We start from the raw sequence: 16,525 nt of genomic DNA, 5'->3' as shown, positions 1-16,525 counted from the left end.
CACGGCCGTCGTTTTTCCTTTTGCTCCTCAGTAGTGCGGCTCTCCTGCCCCCCGAGAGATTGCTGCACCCTCCTGCTTGGGAAGCAGCTTCTGATCCCTCCCTTGTCAACTTTAAGCAAAATCGCCTGGGTTATCCCACCTACCAGTTTACTTAGCGACCAATTTAAATAATCCAATATCCAATTTTTTCCCTTTTTTTTCCCTGAACATTAATATAACAAGAGAAAGGGGGCAACAGCCTGGATGTTGTGGCTGATGCTGCGCTGTGCTTTTTAAACCTGACTTTGTGAACTGCAGATACAAGAGCAGCAGAATTCTTCTAAAACCCCTTTCCCCCCCAAAATGTCATCAGCGTGCTTTAGAAAATAAATGACGCTGTTTTCTTCACAGCAACCTCTTGTGAGTTGAGACTGGGAGGAGTTTGGGACTCTGGCTCCCCAGGAGCCACTCATCTCTCATAAATCTTGTAAGCCTGAACCTTGGAAAATGGGCTTCAGTTTTGGGTGCTGAGCCAGAGACGCAGCAAGGCCCTCCCCGCGCCCCGGCAGCGTCCCGGCAGCTGCCCTCGGGCTGTGCGCAGGTAACTATGGCTGGGTACGGAAAAAAAGAGCTCCTCGGTAAACTGGGGCTTTCCCCCGTCTCAAATATTCCGTATGCAAAACACAATACCTACCTCAAAGAGCTGTTGCCATGTTTAGCGTGTGATGCGAGAGCTCGAGAGAGAGGACGCGATGCTGGAGGTACAAAGTGGCGTGCCATTGTTTACAGTTAAACCCGGCCACATGCGAAACCTCGATTCTTCGCCATTTCTGCAGGCTTGCGCCGTCCCGCTATTTACTGGCTTCTGTCCCAGTGGGACTGGGAAAGGCAAACGCGGACCGCGTCGCCAGCGAGCACGCGCTGAAGACGGATGCCAGGCTGGACTCGGGGCAAAGCTGGCGTGCAGTAACCGAGTCACTTTGGCTAAGCGTTTTGCTGTCGTTCAGGTTTGAAAAGGGCTTTTTTAACTGCTGGGGGCAGAACAGCTCGGCCTTGCGGAGGGACCGAGGGGGACTCTGGCCCGGGACGGTGCAAAAGCAGCAGTGCTGGCTGCTTTACCGCTTCGGCGGGCCGAGGGCTAAGCTGTAAACCGGCACCCTAAGGTGCTCTCGCACCAAGCCGGCACCCTAAGGCGCTCTCGCGCGTCAGCGGGAAGGCACTGAGAGCGCCTCTTGCCGTCTCGCAGCTCGCTGTCCTTGCTGCTGGGGGAAGAGCAGTCCCGATTGCCGTGTCCTGAGGGACGTCGGAGCGACGGCAGTCGCTTTGGCTGTGCAGGTGTTTGAATCGCTTCGGTCTTAGGGCTGGCCCGTTCGGTTGTATCAGCTCCCTTCCGGTAGCAGGAAAAAACCAACTTTTAATAAGAATTTATAATCCCAATTTGGTTTATTCATCAAAAGATTTTGAAAATGCCATAGTCCAGTCCTCTTAAATCTGTAACGCTGCAACGCAGAATTCCTGGTAGGAAGCGGCGAGCCTGACTGCCCGCTCAGCTCAGGAGTGAAGCTGCGACGTCCCGACGCAGTAGCTAAGGCCGGTCGTACCGGCGCCAGAGGAACCCCTTATTTCAACGTGCATTTTACTAGCTCCCACTTTAATATCCGAAATGTTTATACCGTGAGCCAGCCAAAGCAAGGAACAGCGCTAGGAGACTCTTACGGACTAAAAATGACAAGCATTTGTCAACGATTCCTGCACGCTGTCAGCTTTAATGTTCTTCCAACACGTTTGTGGCGATTCTTAGACCTGAGCATTTCCCTCTTGGAAGGCTAAACTGGAGTGGTGTGACGCGCGTTGGCTTTTGATGACATCAACATCCACTTCCAAGCTGTTACGTATATAAGTTAAATGGGCATTAATTTTTTTTAGCAAGCACTTTCTCTCTCTCCCTTCCAGCTGTCTTCATTTCTGTATACTGAAGTCCTGATTTTTTTCTCAGCCAAAACCCCCCAACCATTCTCGAAGAGCACGCTAGCGCGACGCGGAGTGCTTTGTAACGTGCTACGGGACAACAGCCGTACCGCGTTACAGCGGCTGTAGGGTCTGGTAGGAGCTGTACACTTCTGTATGTTGGAAATAAAAAAAGCATCTTTAAAGAACGTGTCTGATTGTTTGCTGCAACCCATCAAATTGCGGTAAACCCTGAGAATTAAAGCACGCGTGCTGCTCTTTACCCACAGAAACGGAGGTAAGTCTTGCTTGCATTCAGTTATTCCTACTTTTTAACTAAAATATTCTTTAATTTTTTCCTGTAGAGCCAGCATTTTTCATTTATTTTCATACCACAGCGTAGGCTGGTACGCATCGTCCTGCAATGGAGTTGGTGATTTAAAATAAAAAGGGCCCACCGGCTTCGAATGGCCAACCAAGATTAACGGGGAAAGGATCGCGCCTGCCTTCTGCCACGGAGTATTAAGAACGGGAGTTTCAGGCGGTTGTTACTAACAGACTTTATTCAAGTTTCAAACAGGCTTCTGTAAATAATAGAAAAATAGAATCTTCCGTTTACAGGTTGATCTGATGCCAGCAGTGGCACAAAAATTACATACTGGGAGCGATAAAAAAAGTGGATAAAAACGTTAGCATTCGGGCTCAGAGGGGCTTTAACCCCCTTTGCAGCACTGAAGGAGCACGTTAAAGGCTCGTTTTCCCTCGCGTGGAAGCAAACTCAAATAGGTTGGGTTTGGGGTTTTTTACAATGCATTGTGCAAGGATGTATTCTAGTAAAATGTCCGATTTCCAGCTGAGATGTTCAGGGTCTTGGGTTGCTTGAAGGGCTGGCCGACGGCGGTCCCAGCCGGCAGCCGTTCCCTCCGAGGAGGGAAGGGCAGTTCCAGCCGCAGGGAGCGAGGGCTGCGGCACGGACTGGCCCGCTGGCCGAGGGCAGCGCAGGCCCGGCAGGCTGGCGTAGGGCGAGCCCGGTCCCAGGGCTCGGTCGCGTGGTGCCGGCCATGCCAGGCTGCTGCCGGCCCTTCCCCTCCGCAGGTGGGAGAGCCCCCGGCCGCGGTCCCTCGGTGGCAGCCCGGGCCGAGCGCGCCGGCTTCTGGGAGGTACGGGAGAACGCAAGAATGACATTTTTGAATGGACAAGGCTTTTTATGTTGCTGTGCTGCAAGGACGTACCAAAAATGCGGTGCTCACCAAGCACCTGTTAGGCTGCCCCTAGGACTAAGATTGGTAGGAAAAGGCTCTCGCCCTGCAGTCAGCACAGGCCGGGTGAAGAAGTCAGGTGCCAGAAAGCCCTGGGCGTCAGCCTGAGCCCACCACTGCGGCCAGGAGGAGGAATGCTGTGGTTTCATTGCGCGCTCCACCTGGTCCAACCCTTTAAAACAACTTTTTTTCAGTTTTATGAAAAGTCTGAGCTTACCAGGGAAGGGCAGACAGGTATAGACTACACCATCCTTAAGCCGGCTTCCTTAAGCCGAGCTTTATGCTACAGGCAATTTATCTTGCATCTTAAAAATCCTGCTCAGGTGAGACGGGACCTTTGTGAAGTGCCTAGGGCTTGCACTCCTCACCTGGTTCCCTCAGGTATCGGAGGGAATTTCCCTTCCTGCTGCAGCAGTGGAATTCCCTTGCCCACCTGCGTGTGTGGAAGCCGGCCCCGTGGCTTGCGCCCTGCATCCTCCTAGGGCAGCTGGTTGTGCAGCCTTGTTCGCGCCAGCCAGAGCGGCAGGGGAAGGGAGGGAGGGCAGCCGTGTCCTCGGCAGGGCCGGGCCAGAAACAAGGGCCTTCGCTGGGCTGAGGTATCTTGCTGCTGCTCTTGTCAGCACTTTTACACTCTAGGTCTGAACAGCCTCCGCAGCCGTCAGCGCTGCGTGGCGCGGTACGGGGTGCAGAGCGAAATACCTCGTCTCTTCTCCTCCGGGACTCTAAAGGAGGGCCTGGCTTTGGTCCTGAGCGTCTTCTGTCTCGCCGGCAGCGGACGCAGAGGTGTGACTGGCTTCCCCGTTCATCTCCCTCAGGGGGTGGTAGCGATAGTCACCGCTCCCACCGTGCCTCGCTGGCCTGGCCTTCAGGAAAAGGCCTACGTTTCCCATGGCACTCAGCACGAGCAGCAGAGCCAAGACAGAGGTCACGGAGATCCAGGTTTTTCTGTCAGACAGAAGAAAAAGCCACGTAAGCCACATCTCTTGACCTGTTTTCACGTGTTCCCAGTGCGCAAATGACTTCTCAAGCTTTGTACTCCCTCCTGTCATCAGGAGCTGGTGGTTCTGCTCTCAGGCAGGTGAGCGCGGGCTCTGGGAAAGCCTGCGAGGGGCTGCGCTGGCAGCCAGAGCAAAGGCGGTTTTAGCTTCCCGCTCGGGTAACAAGTGACCGGCTGTGGCCACGGAGCAACTGCGGCTTCACCGCCACCACGGCAGCGGTGCTCTGGGGTTGGAGCTCCCCTTTGCGGCGTCAGGGTTGTTAGGAAAAACCTCTTCCCCCAAAGGGCTGTCAGGGCCTGGCCCAGGCTGCCCAGGGCAGGGGCTGAGTCCCCATCCCTGGGGGGATTTAAAAGCCGGGGAGATGTGGTGCTGAGGGACATGGGTTAGTGATGGGCTTGTCAGTGCTGGGTTAACGGTTGGACTCGATGATCTTAAGGGTCTTTTCCAGCCTAAACGATTCTGTGATTCTATACACAGTGCTGCAGAGCACAAACTGTCAGCGCTGGGGGCTTCGGCTCAGCGCCTGTCTTACGCTTGGGTTTTTATCACCTTGCCTTCCCCAGCCTCACCCTTCCCATCACGAGAGCCGCAGGTGATGCAATGGCGTCAGAGCACAGCTCTTTGGGCAATGAAGCAGCAGGTCTCCGAGCTTCACCGACACTGCCCTGGCGCTCAGGAGGTGGCCTGAACAACTCCATCAGCGAGCAGCTGATGGCACGGACTCGCTGCGTATGTATATAGACATGTATACAATGAATATTACACACTTACTCTGACAGAGAGGATTTTTCTTTGCTCCTTCCCTTATTCTGGGAAGCCAAACACTGCCCAGCTGGAAAACAAAGAACAGAGGGAAGAAAAGCAGTGTTGGGGGAGGGTGTAAAATTCCACTGAAAATGAGTAAGCTCAGGTAAGATGACAGCCAGCCGGAGCTGATAACCCGGCAACCAGAACAGCCTGCACCAAAACTGCTCTTCCAGCTGCTTTTTTTTTTTTTTTTAAAACCCCACAGCGCCTGTGACCAGAGGTACCTTTGTTTAACTGGTCCTGTACTGCCAGCTCGCCGGTGACGTTGCAGCTGCCCGTCTCCCGGTCGCAGGGACACGTGTGTTCACACGCGCAGGGTTTCTGGCAGTTCGGCCCGTACCAGCCCATGGGACACTCTGGGGAACGGATTACAGAGAAGTCGGTCGTTGTCAGAGCTCCACGTGCTTTGAAACCACCCGGTCCATCACCGCAGCTCCCCTCGGCCCCAGCTCAGCCGTGCACCAGCTCCGCGCCAGGCAGGATGGGCACGCTCAGAGCGTCAGGAGAGGCTCAAACCTCCCCTACACCTGCCCGAGGGATTCGCGTCGCTCCCGTCACCACAGCGGGCTCTGGCCTTGTTGCTTCCCATGTGTTTTTTTTTCTCCCTGCCACATCCAAGCTACGGCCCTGCCCTTTGGCTCAGAGCAAAGGTGGAGGCGGCCGATTCCCAGCGGGAAGCGAGCACTCGTGTTTGATACGAGCACCCGGTGGGCTCTTCGGCCGTGCTGAGCAGCCGGGGCCCCAGGTTTCCTGCGGCCTCTGACAAAGCTGTTCTGCCTGCCCACCCTGCTTCCTCCAGCAGCCTGAAAGCACCAAACTGTGAGCAAACCGCTGTTATTTTGTTTACTTCAACGAGATTTTGTAAAATAGGGATCGGGCTGGCTGAGCGTTCCTAGGCTGGGAACAAAGCAGCGCTAGCATAACCACGCACCTAAGAAGTTTACACCCACGCTGTAATTAACTGGTCCCGTCACCGGAGCAGGCTGTTCAGGTACGCGGGGGGCCACGAGCCCGTCAGGAAAGCTGGGGTGGCCGCACAACCGAGGACGTGGCTTGCTCTGCTAGCGCCGGCGCAGCCGGAGTTCGAAGGCCGTGAGCCAGAATGGCCCTGTGGAGCGTTTCGCGCCCACCGACCTGGATCACCTGAAGCCCGGGCTACAGGCAGGGCCCGGCGCAACAGCCTCAGGCCGAGGATGTTCAAGTATTCGTGTTCCGCACTTGGGAAAGCTACACGGTTCTTTGGGGCGGAGACTAAGCAGGCATCCACAATTTTCTAATGATGAAGAAAACTGCTCTTTCCTCTCCGCTCCCTCCTTTTCTTTGTAGCCAACGTGGTTAGGGCAGGCAAGCCCTTGAGAGCTGGGAGCTGGCAGGTTCCGCTCCAGCTGGGAAGCTCAGGCCTGAGCCTGTTGGCAGACCTCACGCTCGCTTCGTGTGGCTCGGATGTGACGCAAAAGCCTCTCCCAGCCCAGGCTGTTACTTGGAGCAGCGCTTACCGTGCTCGCAGCTGGTGCCGTAGTACCCAGCCGGGCAGGAACAGGCTCCCTGCACGGGGTCGCAAAAGCCGCCGTTCTGGCACCGGCATTTCTGGGTGCAAGCGTCCCCATAGAAGCCGCTAGCACAAGCTACAGGAGACAAGCAGAGATCTCATCAGGGCCCTCGTTACGAAGGCAGCGATCCCACCCCACGCTTACACCCGCGGAGCAGTCACTGCCACAGGCTGCTCAGAGAACAGAAGCCCAGTCTGTGCCTCGAATAAGGAGCAAGGGCTTAAAATGCTTCGCACCGAGGCAATCGTAAGATGCTCAGGCTGCAATTAAACTCACGCTGACAAAAAGAAAGGCGCGCTGTGCAGCCTTTCCCTTCGCTGCTCCCTCTTGGGGAGCCGCCCGCCGCTGCAGGCAGCCAGCGGTTAGGAAGCGGTTCGCGCTATCCTCTCGCTGGCTGCGAAGAAGAGGAGTAGAAGTCAGCGTTACCTTCGCTGCAGTTGCTGCCAATCCAGCCAGCATCACACAGGCATCCAGCTGTGCAAACACAGACAAACAGGCATTAGCAACAACAGAGAAACACCTAGAAGTAGCAGGAACTCAAAATTAGGAGCCTCTGCTTCTTGGGGTGCCCTCTTAACTCTCCCTGCCTCTGCCAAGGAACCCACAGATGAGGAATCCTGAACTCACCCACAGGTTAGGTTCAAATACCCCCCGCTGCAGCTGCCAAGCACAGCAGAGCCTCCTGCTGACTGGATTGCCAGAGATTAACTCTGGGTCGACTGCCACCAACACCTGCAGCCACTGAGCTCTGCCCAGTCACTTCACTGGGGCAAACCTCGCTGTGAGTGCAAGCAGGGAGGTAGCAAAGAAACAGGATTGAGCGGGCACAGAAGAGCAGAAGCTGGGGGGGTTACACGGTCCCTAGATTCAAAACAACTTTACAGAAGTGTTGCAATTGCCCACTTGTAAAAATCATGAAGCAGGAGAGTCAAGGAACAATAAGGGAGGGGGCAGAACTCAGCTGCTTTGTCATACAGTGCCCTTCCCATCAGCAGATTTACAAACAGACCAGGAGCACAGCCCCAGGGGGCAGAAAGGGAAACTCCGGCACGGAGCATGAAGTCGTCCTATGAAAGGTCCGGTTTCCAGAGCTGAGCCCCAGCCTAGCCCTGCTGCTGTCTCCTAAAGGCAACGGGTTCTGAGTGTCTCTACTGCTGCTCCAGATGCTGGAGGGAAGGGGGAGAGCAGCTCCCTGCGCCCAGAAGGTAAGACAAGGGCTGAGGCGCGCAGCACCAGCTGGCTTCCAGAGGCAGGGCTGGGGCTGGCCAGACAATCGGCACCTGCGGCCCTGACGGGCTGGCTCCCAGGGCTGGGAGGCCACCCCAAAAACCGCCGCTCTCTGCAGCGAAGGAAGCAGCTACTGCTGGTGCCAGTTCACGTGAGCTACGCTCCTTCACGCCAGGGTGGGAAAGGACCCCGTGGACCAGCCAGGACTGCACACGTGGCGCCTCGTGGGCAGGTAAGCGATATTCCCCCCGTATATGCTGTCCAGCTTCCCCTAGAGCTACCTTAGAGGCCGTCTGCGCACACAGCGACTCACAGTCGGTGCAGACGCCGTGCAGGCTGCAGTTGGAAGGGCCGCAGTCCAAGACGTCGCAGGCTGGGCCTCTCCAGAAGTCCCCGGCGCAGCGGCACTCCCCTCGCACGCAGTCCCCGTGACCGCTGCAGTCTGCAGGCTGGCAGGCAGGCTCGTGGACACACAGGATGGTCGAGATGCTCCGAGGGCAACGCCACATGTTGTCAAAGGAGCTGGGGACAGAAGACGGGTCCCATAAGGCGTGCAAGCACTGTGCTGCTCCCAGCCCTATGGGGATTACGCCCCTGTGGATATAATCCACAAATTTTCATCCCGATTCACATTGCCGAGCAAGAACATTAATAATGGGAAAATATAAACTAGATCTGAGTCAACGTTTTAGCTCAGTGTTAACTCCTATTGGATAGGAGTCATTTCAAACGTGGGATTACAGAAAGCAACATGCAAGCAAAGGCTCGCTTTAAGCAGTCCTAGCTTCCCTAACTTCAGCGTTCAACGCGCTCTTTCTTCAATATTATTTGCTTTGATATAAGTGATGTCATTGCGGTTATAGCAACGCTTGGCTTTCAACTGTCAGACTGCAAACCGAATTTTAAATCCCTTCATGTTTCCAGTCAGAAACGTCTAAAAAGCTAAATTTAAAGTAAAATATTCTTTGGGTTCCCTCACACGAGGCAGGGCAGGGTCTCCAAGTCAGTGTTTCTCTTCCATAACAATAAGCTGTTGACAGATCTCTGCTAATTCCTGGGAATGTGCAGCTCTGAATCTCCTGCTCTAAGAGCTGTTTCCTTATCCGATTCCCACATCAGGCCACTCAGGCATGTCGAACAGCTTTGCTGCACGTCTCAAACCAGCTAAACTTTAATCCCAGATGACTGAGTGGAAAAAATATGTAGTCACTAAATTGCTGTAAATTTTAGAGTCACTCTCTCCCTCAAAACCTGCCACTCGCCTTTACGTTGTGATCTCCCAGCCACGCGGGCTGACTCCCTCGCAGAGCAGCGGGGCAGGACCGAGCCCTGCACGCTGACGGGAGCTGCGTTACTTGCGCCGCCCTGGGCGCGTGCAGCCGGCACCTACCAGTGCTCAGACGGGTAGCTTGCGAGGGTCCCGTTTAAGACCAGCGTTGCAGACCCTCCACCATCCAGGTTGATAGCGTTGATGATTCCCTGCCGCTTCAGAAATTCAGCCATTTCCCAGAGGCTGACCCTGCAAAAGCAAACAGTTGTTCGTTGCGCGGTCGTGCTGTTTGACTTCAATGAAACTGCTAGACTAGAAGCTTGGTCCCTCTCCTCAGCGGAAGGGGGGCAGCTCTCCCATCCCAGGTCTGCCGACTCGCTGCCTGGAGGCTGCCTGAGCCTTTTCTGGCTCTGCCAGAAAGACACCAAACAGCGGGGTCTGCAACTGACCTCTTGAGCTCTCCGAGTCTCTGCCTTAAAACATATTACTGGCAGCCAGTTCCAGTGACAGAATTTAAAGACCGATCTTGCACCTGCCCCAAAACCTTACCACAAGCCTGGCCTTACCCTCTGGATTCTGTCTGTCCATCCACGTGAACCAAGACCAGCTGCCCTTGACTGTCGTGTCCAACCGCAGTCCTGGCTGATATCACGTTGATGAACTTGTCGAAGGTTCCTGTGCAGGAGAGGGAAGAATTCGCACGCCAGCTGGGCGACAGAACTGCCTGCTTAGACACATCTGTCTACAAAACAGCTCCCAGCAAGGAGCTCATCTACACTGAAACGCAATGAGAACAGAGCCCAGGTTCCTCTTGTTCATCCAAGCCCATCTAGGAATAACATTTCCAGAAGCACTCTTGTTAAGTTTTTGTCTGGCACAGGGACAAAGAAGGGGATTCGCAAGCCCTCGGTTTTAACCTCCTGTAACAGGCATCTGCTTCGAGTTTCTCTGGAGCAGCGTTCGTGCCAATCACGCCACCGCTATTTACAGTCCTCAGCAAATTCTGTTCAACAACCCCGCGCGGGCGAGCGCAGCCTTATCTCGCGGGCAGCCTGCTTCTTGTGCTGCACTTGCTGCAGGGTCGGGGTAAAGTAGCACAGAAGAACTTTGGACCTCTTAAGTGAGCAGCGAACTGCAGCTAGGCAATAGTGTCCACTGCTACCCCCTCCTTCCAGTAGCCCCATCAGAAGGACAATCTATACCCAGGCTGAAGCTGGGCTTTACAATATTTACCTGTGGTTTGAATTTCACCACACTCAGCCATTTGACTCTGACTGATGTACACTTCTCCATCTCTTAGGAGCCAAACTACCCCACTCACAAGCTGCACAAAAGGGTTTGCTTGATCCAAGACATCTTCCTCAGACAGGTAGCTAGGAAAGAGAGAGCAGGAGGGGTTACCCAGTCACAGCAGTGTCATGTAAAAGCCTCTCCTGCTGCCAGCAGGCTCCAGAAGCAGGGAGAAGGGGAGGAGGCGGCTGAATGAAGGCTAGCTACATCCAAAACTAGAGGCCAAGCAGTGCGAAACATCACTTTAGCAGCCAGAGCGGACCCTGTTCTCCGCTATTCTGCACAAACCCACTGTTAATGACGGTGCCAGGCCACTGTGCACGAAGCAACTCCTGCCAGCGACGTGGCCGGTGGACCTGAGCCAGGACAATAAGGGCAGAAGGCATCTGGCAGAACATGAGGGCAGAGCCATTGCCAAATACTCGGGGATCTGTGGAAGCAGCTGTAACATCTTGCTGTCTGTCAGCTTCCATTCTGCAAAACAGTGACACCGAACAGCCTCTGAGAGGGTTTTCAGCAGCAGCATCCACTCTGCCGGCAGCTGCGCTGAGGGGAAGACACTGCTGGATGCTGCCTGCTCCCCTCCGTCCGGGAAAGAGCTTCCTCTGCTCTTCCAGGCAGCAAAACCTTTCACTGAACAGTCGGACAGTAAAAGAACGGTTCAGTGACCATTTCCACGCTCGGGCGTTGGGTGTCACTGTAGGGCGCTTCCCAAGGGATATTCTCTCAAGATTTAGGGTGCTGAGGAAGATCCACCTCGTCAGGACCTGATGCTAGGTGACGTTTGCGACAGGAGAGGACAGCAGCCCAGGTTGGGGCTGAGCAGCTGGGCTTTTGCTGTAAGCTCTGCCAGCGGTTTTTGGTTTAACACCGATTGCTCTGCGGGCTCCAGACACGGCTTGTGGGAGCTGGATGCTCAACTTTCAGTTTTTGAGTACCCACGATTGCAGCCAAACAAAGCTTCACGCTTTGTAGAAAAGTGTAATTGGAAATACCTGAATGGAAAACGTGCAAAAAGAAATCCCTTTACCCATGGGAAGGGAACACAAAGACAAAATGAACACAGCTGAAAATGGATCAAATAGCACAGCAGCTTGAGCACGGACTAATCAACTGTCAGCTTTTAAACCTGCCGTTATCCATCGCCAGCCTAGGTGGTAGAGGCAGCGTCTTTGCTAGGTGGGGGGTGACAATCTGCCCTGGTGCACCCTCCTGCTGGTCGTCATATAGTGTGAAAGGGTCAAGTGCAAATTACTTCCCCCACTGCCCTGACAGACCAAATTATTTACACCAAAGCTATTTCTAGTGTCATGTTTTGGAGACCGCAAAGCAGACAACTCACACAGTGCCGTGACGGCATTTAACACGGGAAACCCTGCCCGAGCAGGAGCGAAGCGGGGCAGAGCTGAGATTAAGCACAGAGCAGTGACCTCGCGGGTGCTGCCGGTCCCCTCAGCAGAAGCCCCCTCACCAACGTGGACGTGTCACCAACTCTGCCAGCCCCTCTGCCACGTAAATTAAGCCGTGGTTCTCGGGGCTGTCAGAGAATGGCTGCACGCTGAAGCCCCGGCTTGGTCCGGTCAGTTTGGCTTTGCAGGGACCCTTGCTGAGGTCTGAGGGCTCGTGGCAGTGGGCTAACAGAAGGGTGGAGAATGCAGCCAACAGATGCAGCAGCTTCCAGACTGCTGCTCAATCTTCTGAGACCAACAGAAGGACTCTGGGAACCCTTCTAGGTCCTTGAGGGTGCCTGCTGCTGCTGGGGAAGGGTAGCTACCAGGGGCTTTACTTCCAGCAAGCACTAACAGTCCCTCTGCGGGGACACCCGGTGCCTCTTGCTGAAGCTGGGGCCAAGGGGAACAGTGTCCTAGTGTGTGCTGCTGAGGAGCTACGCTGCTGAGACGAGGAGCTAGAGGAGGAGGTCTGCACGCTGCACAGCAGCAGGGACGATGAGAAAGAGATGGACAGATCTTCCCTCATAGCCTGCGGAAACAAACCCCTAAACCCCACAATGCCCAGAAGGAGCACCCAGGATCCGCTCGCTGGGGTGGCAAATTCTGTGATGAAGGCGGCTGGAAGCCTGCGAGCTCTGTGAAACCATGCGTCCGTGCCAGCTGAGCCTGAGCCCCGCAGCAGCACCAGAGGAGGTGGGTGAGTGGCAGGGGAAGCTCCCTGCTGCGCGGGACGGAGCCCTCACTCGCTAACCTGTCTAGGGAGGTGCGCCGGGGGCTCAGATCCAGGGTGGTGCGGGGACCGCTGAGGCTCCTCCAGCCCCCAGGCTATTCCCCCCGCTGCCCTTCCACACGGGCACCAGCAGCACTGCCAGGGGAAACCAGGAGCGTAGCAGGCGCGACTGCACGGCTCTGGGGGTGATAGCCAAGGGTGGCCCAGGTGGTCCTCTCCTCAGTCCTGCTGGTGAGGAGGAAGGGCTTGAGAAGCAGTGGATGGATTCTGTGGGTCAGTATGTGGTAGCGCAGCTGGTTTTGACAACAGGAATTTGGCTTTTACAAGGCTAGAACCCTCTCTGAGGAATGTCGACCTGACCAAGTGAGGCAAAAGTAACTTCTGTAAACAGGCGGTCTGTTGAGGAGAGCTTTAGACCAGGAATGACACAGGAGGGAGACGATCACTCACAGTCAAGGGAAGAAGCAGCAGACCAGGCTGGCACGCGAAGGTTGGCAGGGTGACACGGGCATAAGAACTTGAGACAACAGCCTATAAACAAAAGGGGATCTCAACCATATGCCCACAAATAAGGAAATGGGGAGAGGACTTAGGGGAAGCTCTCACCCTCTTCCTGGAAAATAGGAGTGGGTGCCTGCATGCAGTTGTGCAAGCAGTACAGGCACAAAGAGGAGGAATCAGAGGTCTGTGCAGCTGCAGGGCTACAACCTCACTGGAGTCATGCAGGCATGGCGGGATAGTGCGTGTGACTGGAGCGCTGCAATGGCTGGATACAGGCTCTTTAGGAAGAGCCTGTTCCCAGGGAATGCGGTGGGAGAAGTGGGGAACAGTTGCCCTTTACGTGAGAGAGCAGCAGGAACGCCTGGAGCTCTGCCTACGCACTGACCACAAGCTGAGGGCTTACGGGTTGGGATTAGAGCTCTGGCGGATCAACGTGGGTGACATCCTGGTGTCTGCCACAGACTGCCTGGTCGGGAAATACGAGCTAAGACCTTCTTCAGAAAACTGGAAAGAGCCTCACGTTCACAGGCCCTGGCACTTGTGGGAGACTTTAACCATCTGCTGAAAGGGCAACACAGCGGAGCACAGGCAATCCAGGAGACGCCTGGATTTCTACTTAACAGTAAGTAACTTGACATGAGAGAAAGTTTTTTACTGTAAAGGGTGGTCAACCACAGGACCAGGTTTGCCCAGAGAGGCTGTGGACTCTCCATCCTCAGAGATGTTCAAAACCCGACTGGACGTGGCCCTGAGCAACCTGCTCCAGCTAACCCTGCGCTGAGCAGGGTGGTGGACGAGGCACCTCCAGAGGTCCCTTCCGAGCCCAGCATTCCTGTGCTGTAGCACGAGCGGTTATGTAGTCCACTCTGCCTCTCCTCTGTCGGAAGGACAGAGACCTCTTGCCCTTCTACCATAATCAAGTGTCCCTGCTGCATGTTGGGAGAGGAGACACAGGAACCTAAGCAGCTAGAGATCATCAGAGTAATTAATTTATCCAGCTTCTCTTCTCCCTAGGAACAAAAGCCAATGGGCAGAGATAGCTCAATGGGGTACAGGTAGGGCAGCCCTAACTGAAGTGTTCAAAGCATCCTCACGCTGTAACTGGGAGAGGCCAAGGAGGCAGGGCCTGGGCAGTGCTTCCTGCCTCTGTGATTCCTACTGGTCCTCAGGAGGAGAGAGCGCTCTCCAAACATCCCCCAGGTTCTTACCCGAACACCATGGTGCCATCCTTCCGGATGCCGAACTGAGCATTTTGCAGGCCTCCAGAGTTTCTCACCAGCTTTCCATCGCTCACAACGTTCCCAAGGCACTCTCCGGTTTCCATATCGAAGTACCCACCGTTCTGGGCCACCAGACACTTCCCGAGCTTTGCGGTCTCCTCCACGGGGGCTCTGCGGTAAGCCTGGCAGCCTCCCGCACCGCCCGGCTCTAGCACAGAGAAGGTCCTCAGGGGGTTCCTCACAAAAGTGAAGTGGCCATAGACTGCCTTCTGGTCCTTGCCCTCCGGTGGCATGTAAGAAACAAACGTTCTGGTGGTGGCCACTGGGCCATCCGTCCTGTTGTCGCTGGGCCAAGCTTCGTGTGTTACGTTGCCGTACTTGGTGGGCTGACAGTCTCTGACGTGCCTGTGGTGGTGCCGAGGGCCGTGCCGGGAGGGGAAATACGGCTGCAGCAGAGGGTCGCCGGGGGGGCTCCTGCAATGAGAAGACCTGGTTGCCCCAAGGCCGCCCTGGCAGAGCAACGCTTGGCGGTGGGACAAGAGCTGCTCGGCTGGGGGAGGCCTCACTGACACCCCGGCCCTGCTCTCCCCTGCCCCCGGGGAGTCCCCTGTACCGCTGTAACCTGCCCCAGCTCAAGGGGGGCTGTCCCGCTTATCATAGAATCACAGAATCGTCAAGGTTGGAAAAGACCCTTAAGATCATCGAGTCCAACCGTTAACCCAGCACTGCCAAGGCCACCACTAAACCATGTCCCTCAGCACCACATCTCCCCGGCTTTTAAATCCCCCCAGGGATGGGGACTCAGCCCCTGCCCTGGGCAGCCTGGGCCAGGCCCTGACAGCCCTTTGGGGGGAGAAGTTTTTCCCAATACCCAACCCAACCCTGCCCTGGCGCAGCTTGAGGCCGTTCCCTCTCGTCCCATCGCTTGTTCCTGGGGAGCAGAGACCGACCCCCCCGGCTCCAGCCTCCTTTCAGGCCGTTGCAGAGAGCGATGAGGGCTCCCCTCAGCCTCCTCTTCTCCAGGCTGAGCCCCCCCAGCTCCCCCAGCCGCTCCTCCCCAGCCTTGTGCTCCAGCCCCTGCCCCAGCCTCGCTGCCCTGCTCTGGCCACGCTCCAGCCCCTCCATGGCCGCCTTGGGGTGCGGGGCCCAGCGCTGAGCACAGCATTCGAGGGGCGGCCTCACCAGTGCCCAGCGCAGGGGCACCATCACCTCCCTGCTCCTGCTGGCCACACCGTTCCTGACACAAGCCAGGGTGCCACTGGCCCTCTTGGCCACCTGGGCACCCTGCTGGCTCATGTCCAGCGGCTGTCGACCAGCACCCCCAGGCCCTTTCCCGCCGGGCAGCTCCCAGCCGCTCCTCCCCAAGCTTAGTACCCGCAGCACCAAGCCGACCTGGGGGCACCGGCTCGGCGGCGCCCGGCCGGGAAGGGGCCCCCCGGGGCCGGCCCGTACGGGAAGGCAGGGCTGGCACCGCCCCGGCCACCCCCGCGCACACTCACCCGGCGCCGCTCGCCGCCTGCAGCCAGCCCAGCGCCGCCAGCGCGGCCGCCACCACCGCCCTCCCCGCCGGCCGCCGCCGCCGCCCGCGGCCCCCGCCCGCGGCCCCCGCCGCCCCGGAGGCCGCCATCTTGGCGGGCGGGCGCTGGCGGGGCGCCCTCTGCCGCCCGGCGGCGGCCCAGCCCCGGCGGCCGCTTCCCGCCGTCCCCGCGTCAGGGTGCGGCCTGCGCTCAGAGCGGCGAAAGGGACATTTGCGACGAGAAACATGGAAAGAAATACTTTTAAAGTCTGTTCTTTCAATAGTAAACTGTGGCCTGTCTCTGGGTGATGCAGAGGTGTCTGAATCCCCCCTGGAGCCCTGCGTCCAGCTCGGGGGTCCTCAGCACGGGAAGGACATGGAGCTGTGGGAGCGGGGCCAGGGGAGGCCACCGAAATGCTCCGAGGGTGGCCCAGCTCTGCTGTGAGGGCAGGCTGAGAGCTGGGGGGGTTCAGCCTGGGGAGGAGGGGGCTGCGGGGAGACCTCACTGCGGCCTTGCCGTGCTTAAAGGGGGCCGACAAGAAAGGGGGGGACAGGCTTTTTAGCAGGGCCTGTAGCGACAGGACACGGGGGGAGGGTTTGAAAGTGAAGGAGGGGAGATTCAGCCTGGGTAGAAGGAAGAAATTGTTTACGCTGAGGGTGGTGAGGCACTGGCAGGGGTTGCCCAGAGCGGTGGGAGATGCCCCATCCCTGGCAACCTTCAAGGCCAGGCTGGCCGGGGCTCTGAGCACCCTGATCTGGGTGAAGCTGTCCCTGCCCCTG

The 16,525-nt window shown here is 56.7% G+C and overlaps 1 protein-coding gene across 2 annotated transcripts; it reads right to left on the bottom strand.

Moving 5' to 3' along the window:
* Positions 1 to 2,477: 2,477 nt before the first annotated feature.
* NAGPA (N-acetylglucosamine-1-phosphodiester alpha-N-acetylglucosaminidase) lies at positions 2,478 to 15,856 on the bottom strand (the record flags this gene model as incomplete). Of its 2 annotated transcripts, XM_082312403.1 has the most annotated exons (12): positions 2,478 to 3,079; positions 3,885 to 4,130; positions 4,955 to 5,015; positions 5,215 to 5,346; positions 6,487 to 6,615; positions 6,967 to 7,014; positions 8,081 to 8,289; positions 9,158 to 9,286; positions 9,604 to 9,712; positions 10,271 to 10,410; positions 14,218 to 14,703; positions 15,729 to 15,856. In XM_082312403.1, 11 exons carry the CDS (start codon positions 15,854 to 15,856, stop codon positions 3,908 to 3,910), a joined length of 1,794 nt encoding a protein of 597 aa, XP_082168529.1. In that variant the 3' UTR covers positions 2,478 to 3,079; positions 3,885 to 3,907. The 2 variants fall into 2 exon arrangements, with proteins under 2 accessions (XP_082168529.1, XP_082168528.1); XM_082312402.1 differs by having other exon boundaries at positions 2,478 to 4,130.
* Between the last annotated feature and the right edge of the window lie 669 nt (positions 15,857 to 16,525).

This window comes from Platalea leucorodia (genome assembly GCF_965183815.1).
Source record: "Platalea leucorodia genome assembly, chromosome: 5".
Lineage (NCBI taxonomy): Eukaryota > Metazoa > Chordata > Aves > Pelecaniformes > Threskiornithidae > Platalea > Platalea leucorodia.
This window is presented reverse-complemented; position numbering and strand designations above follow the sequence as displayed.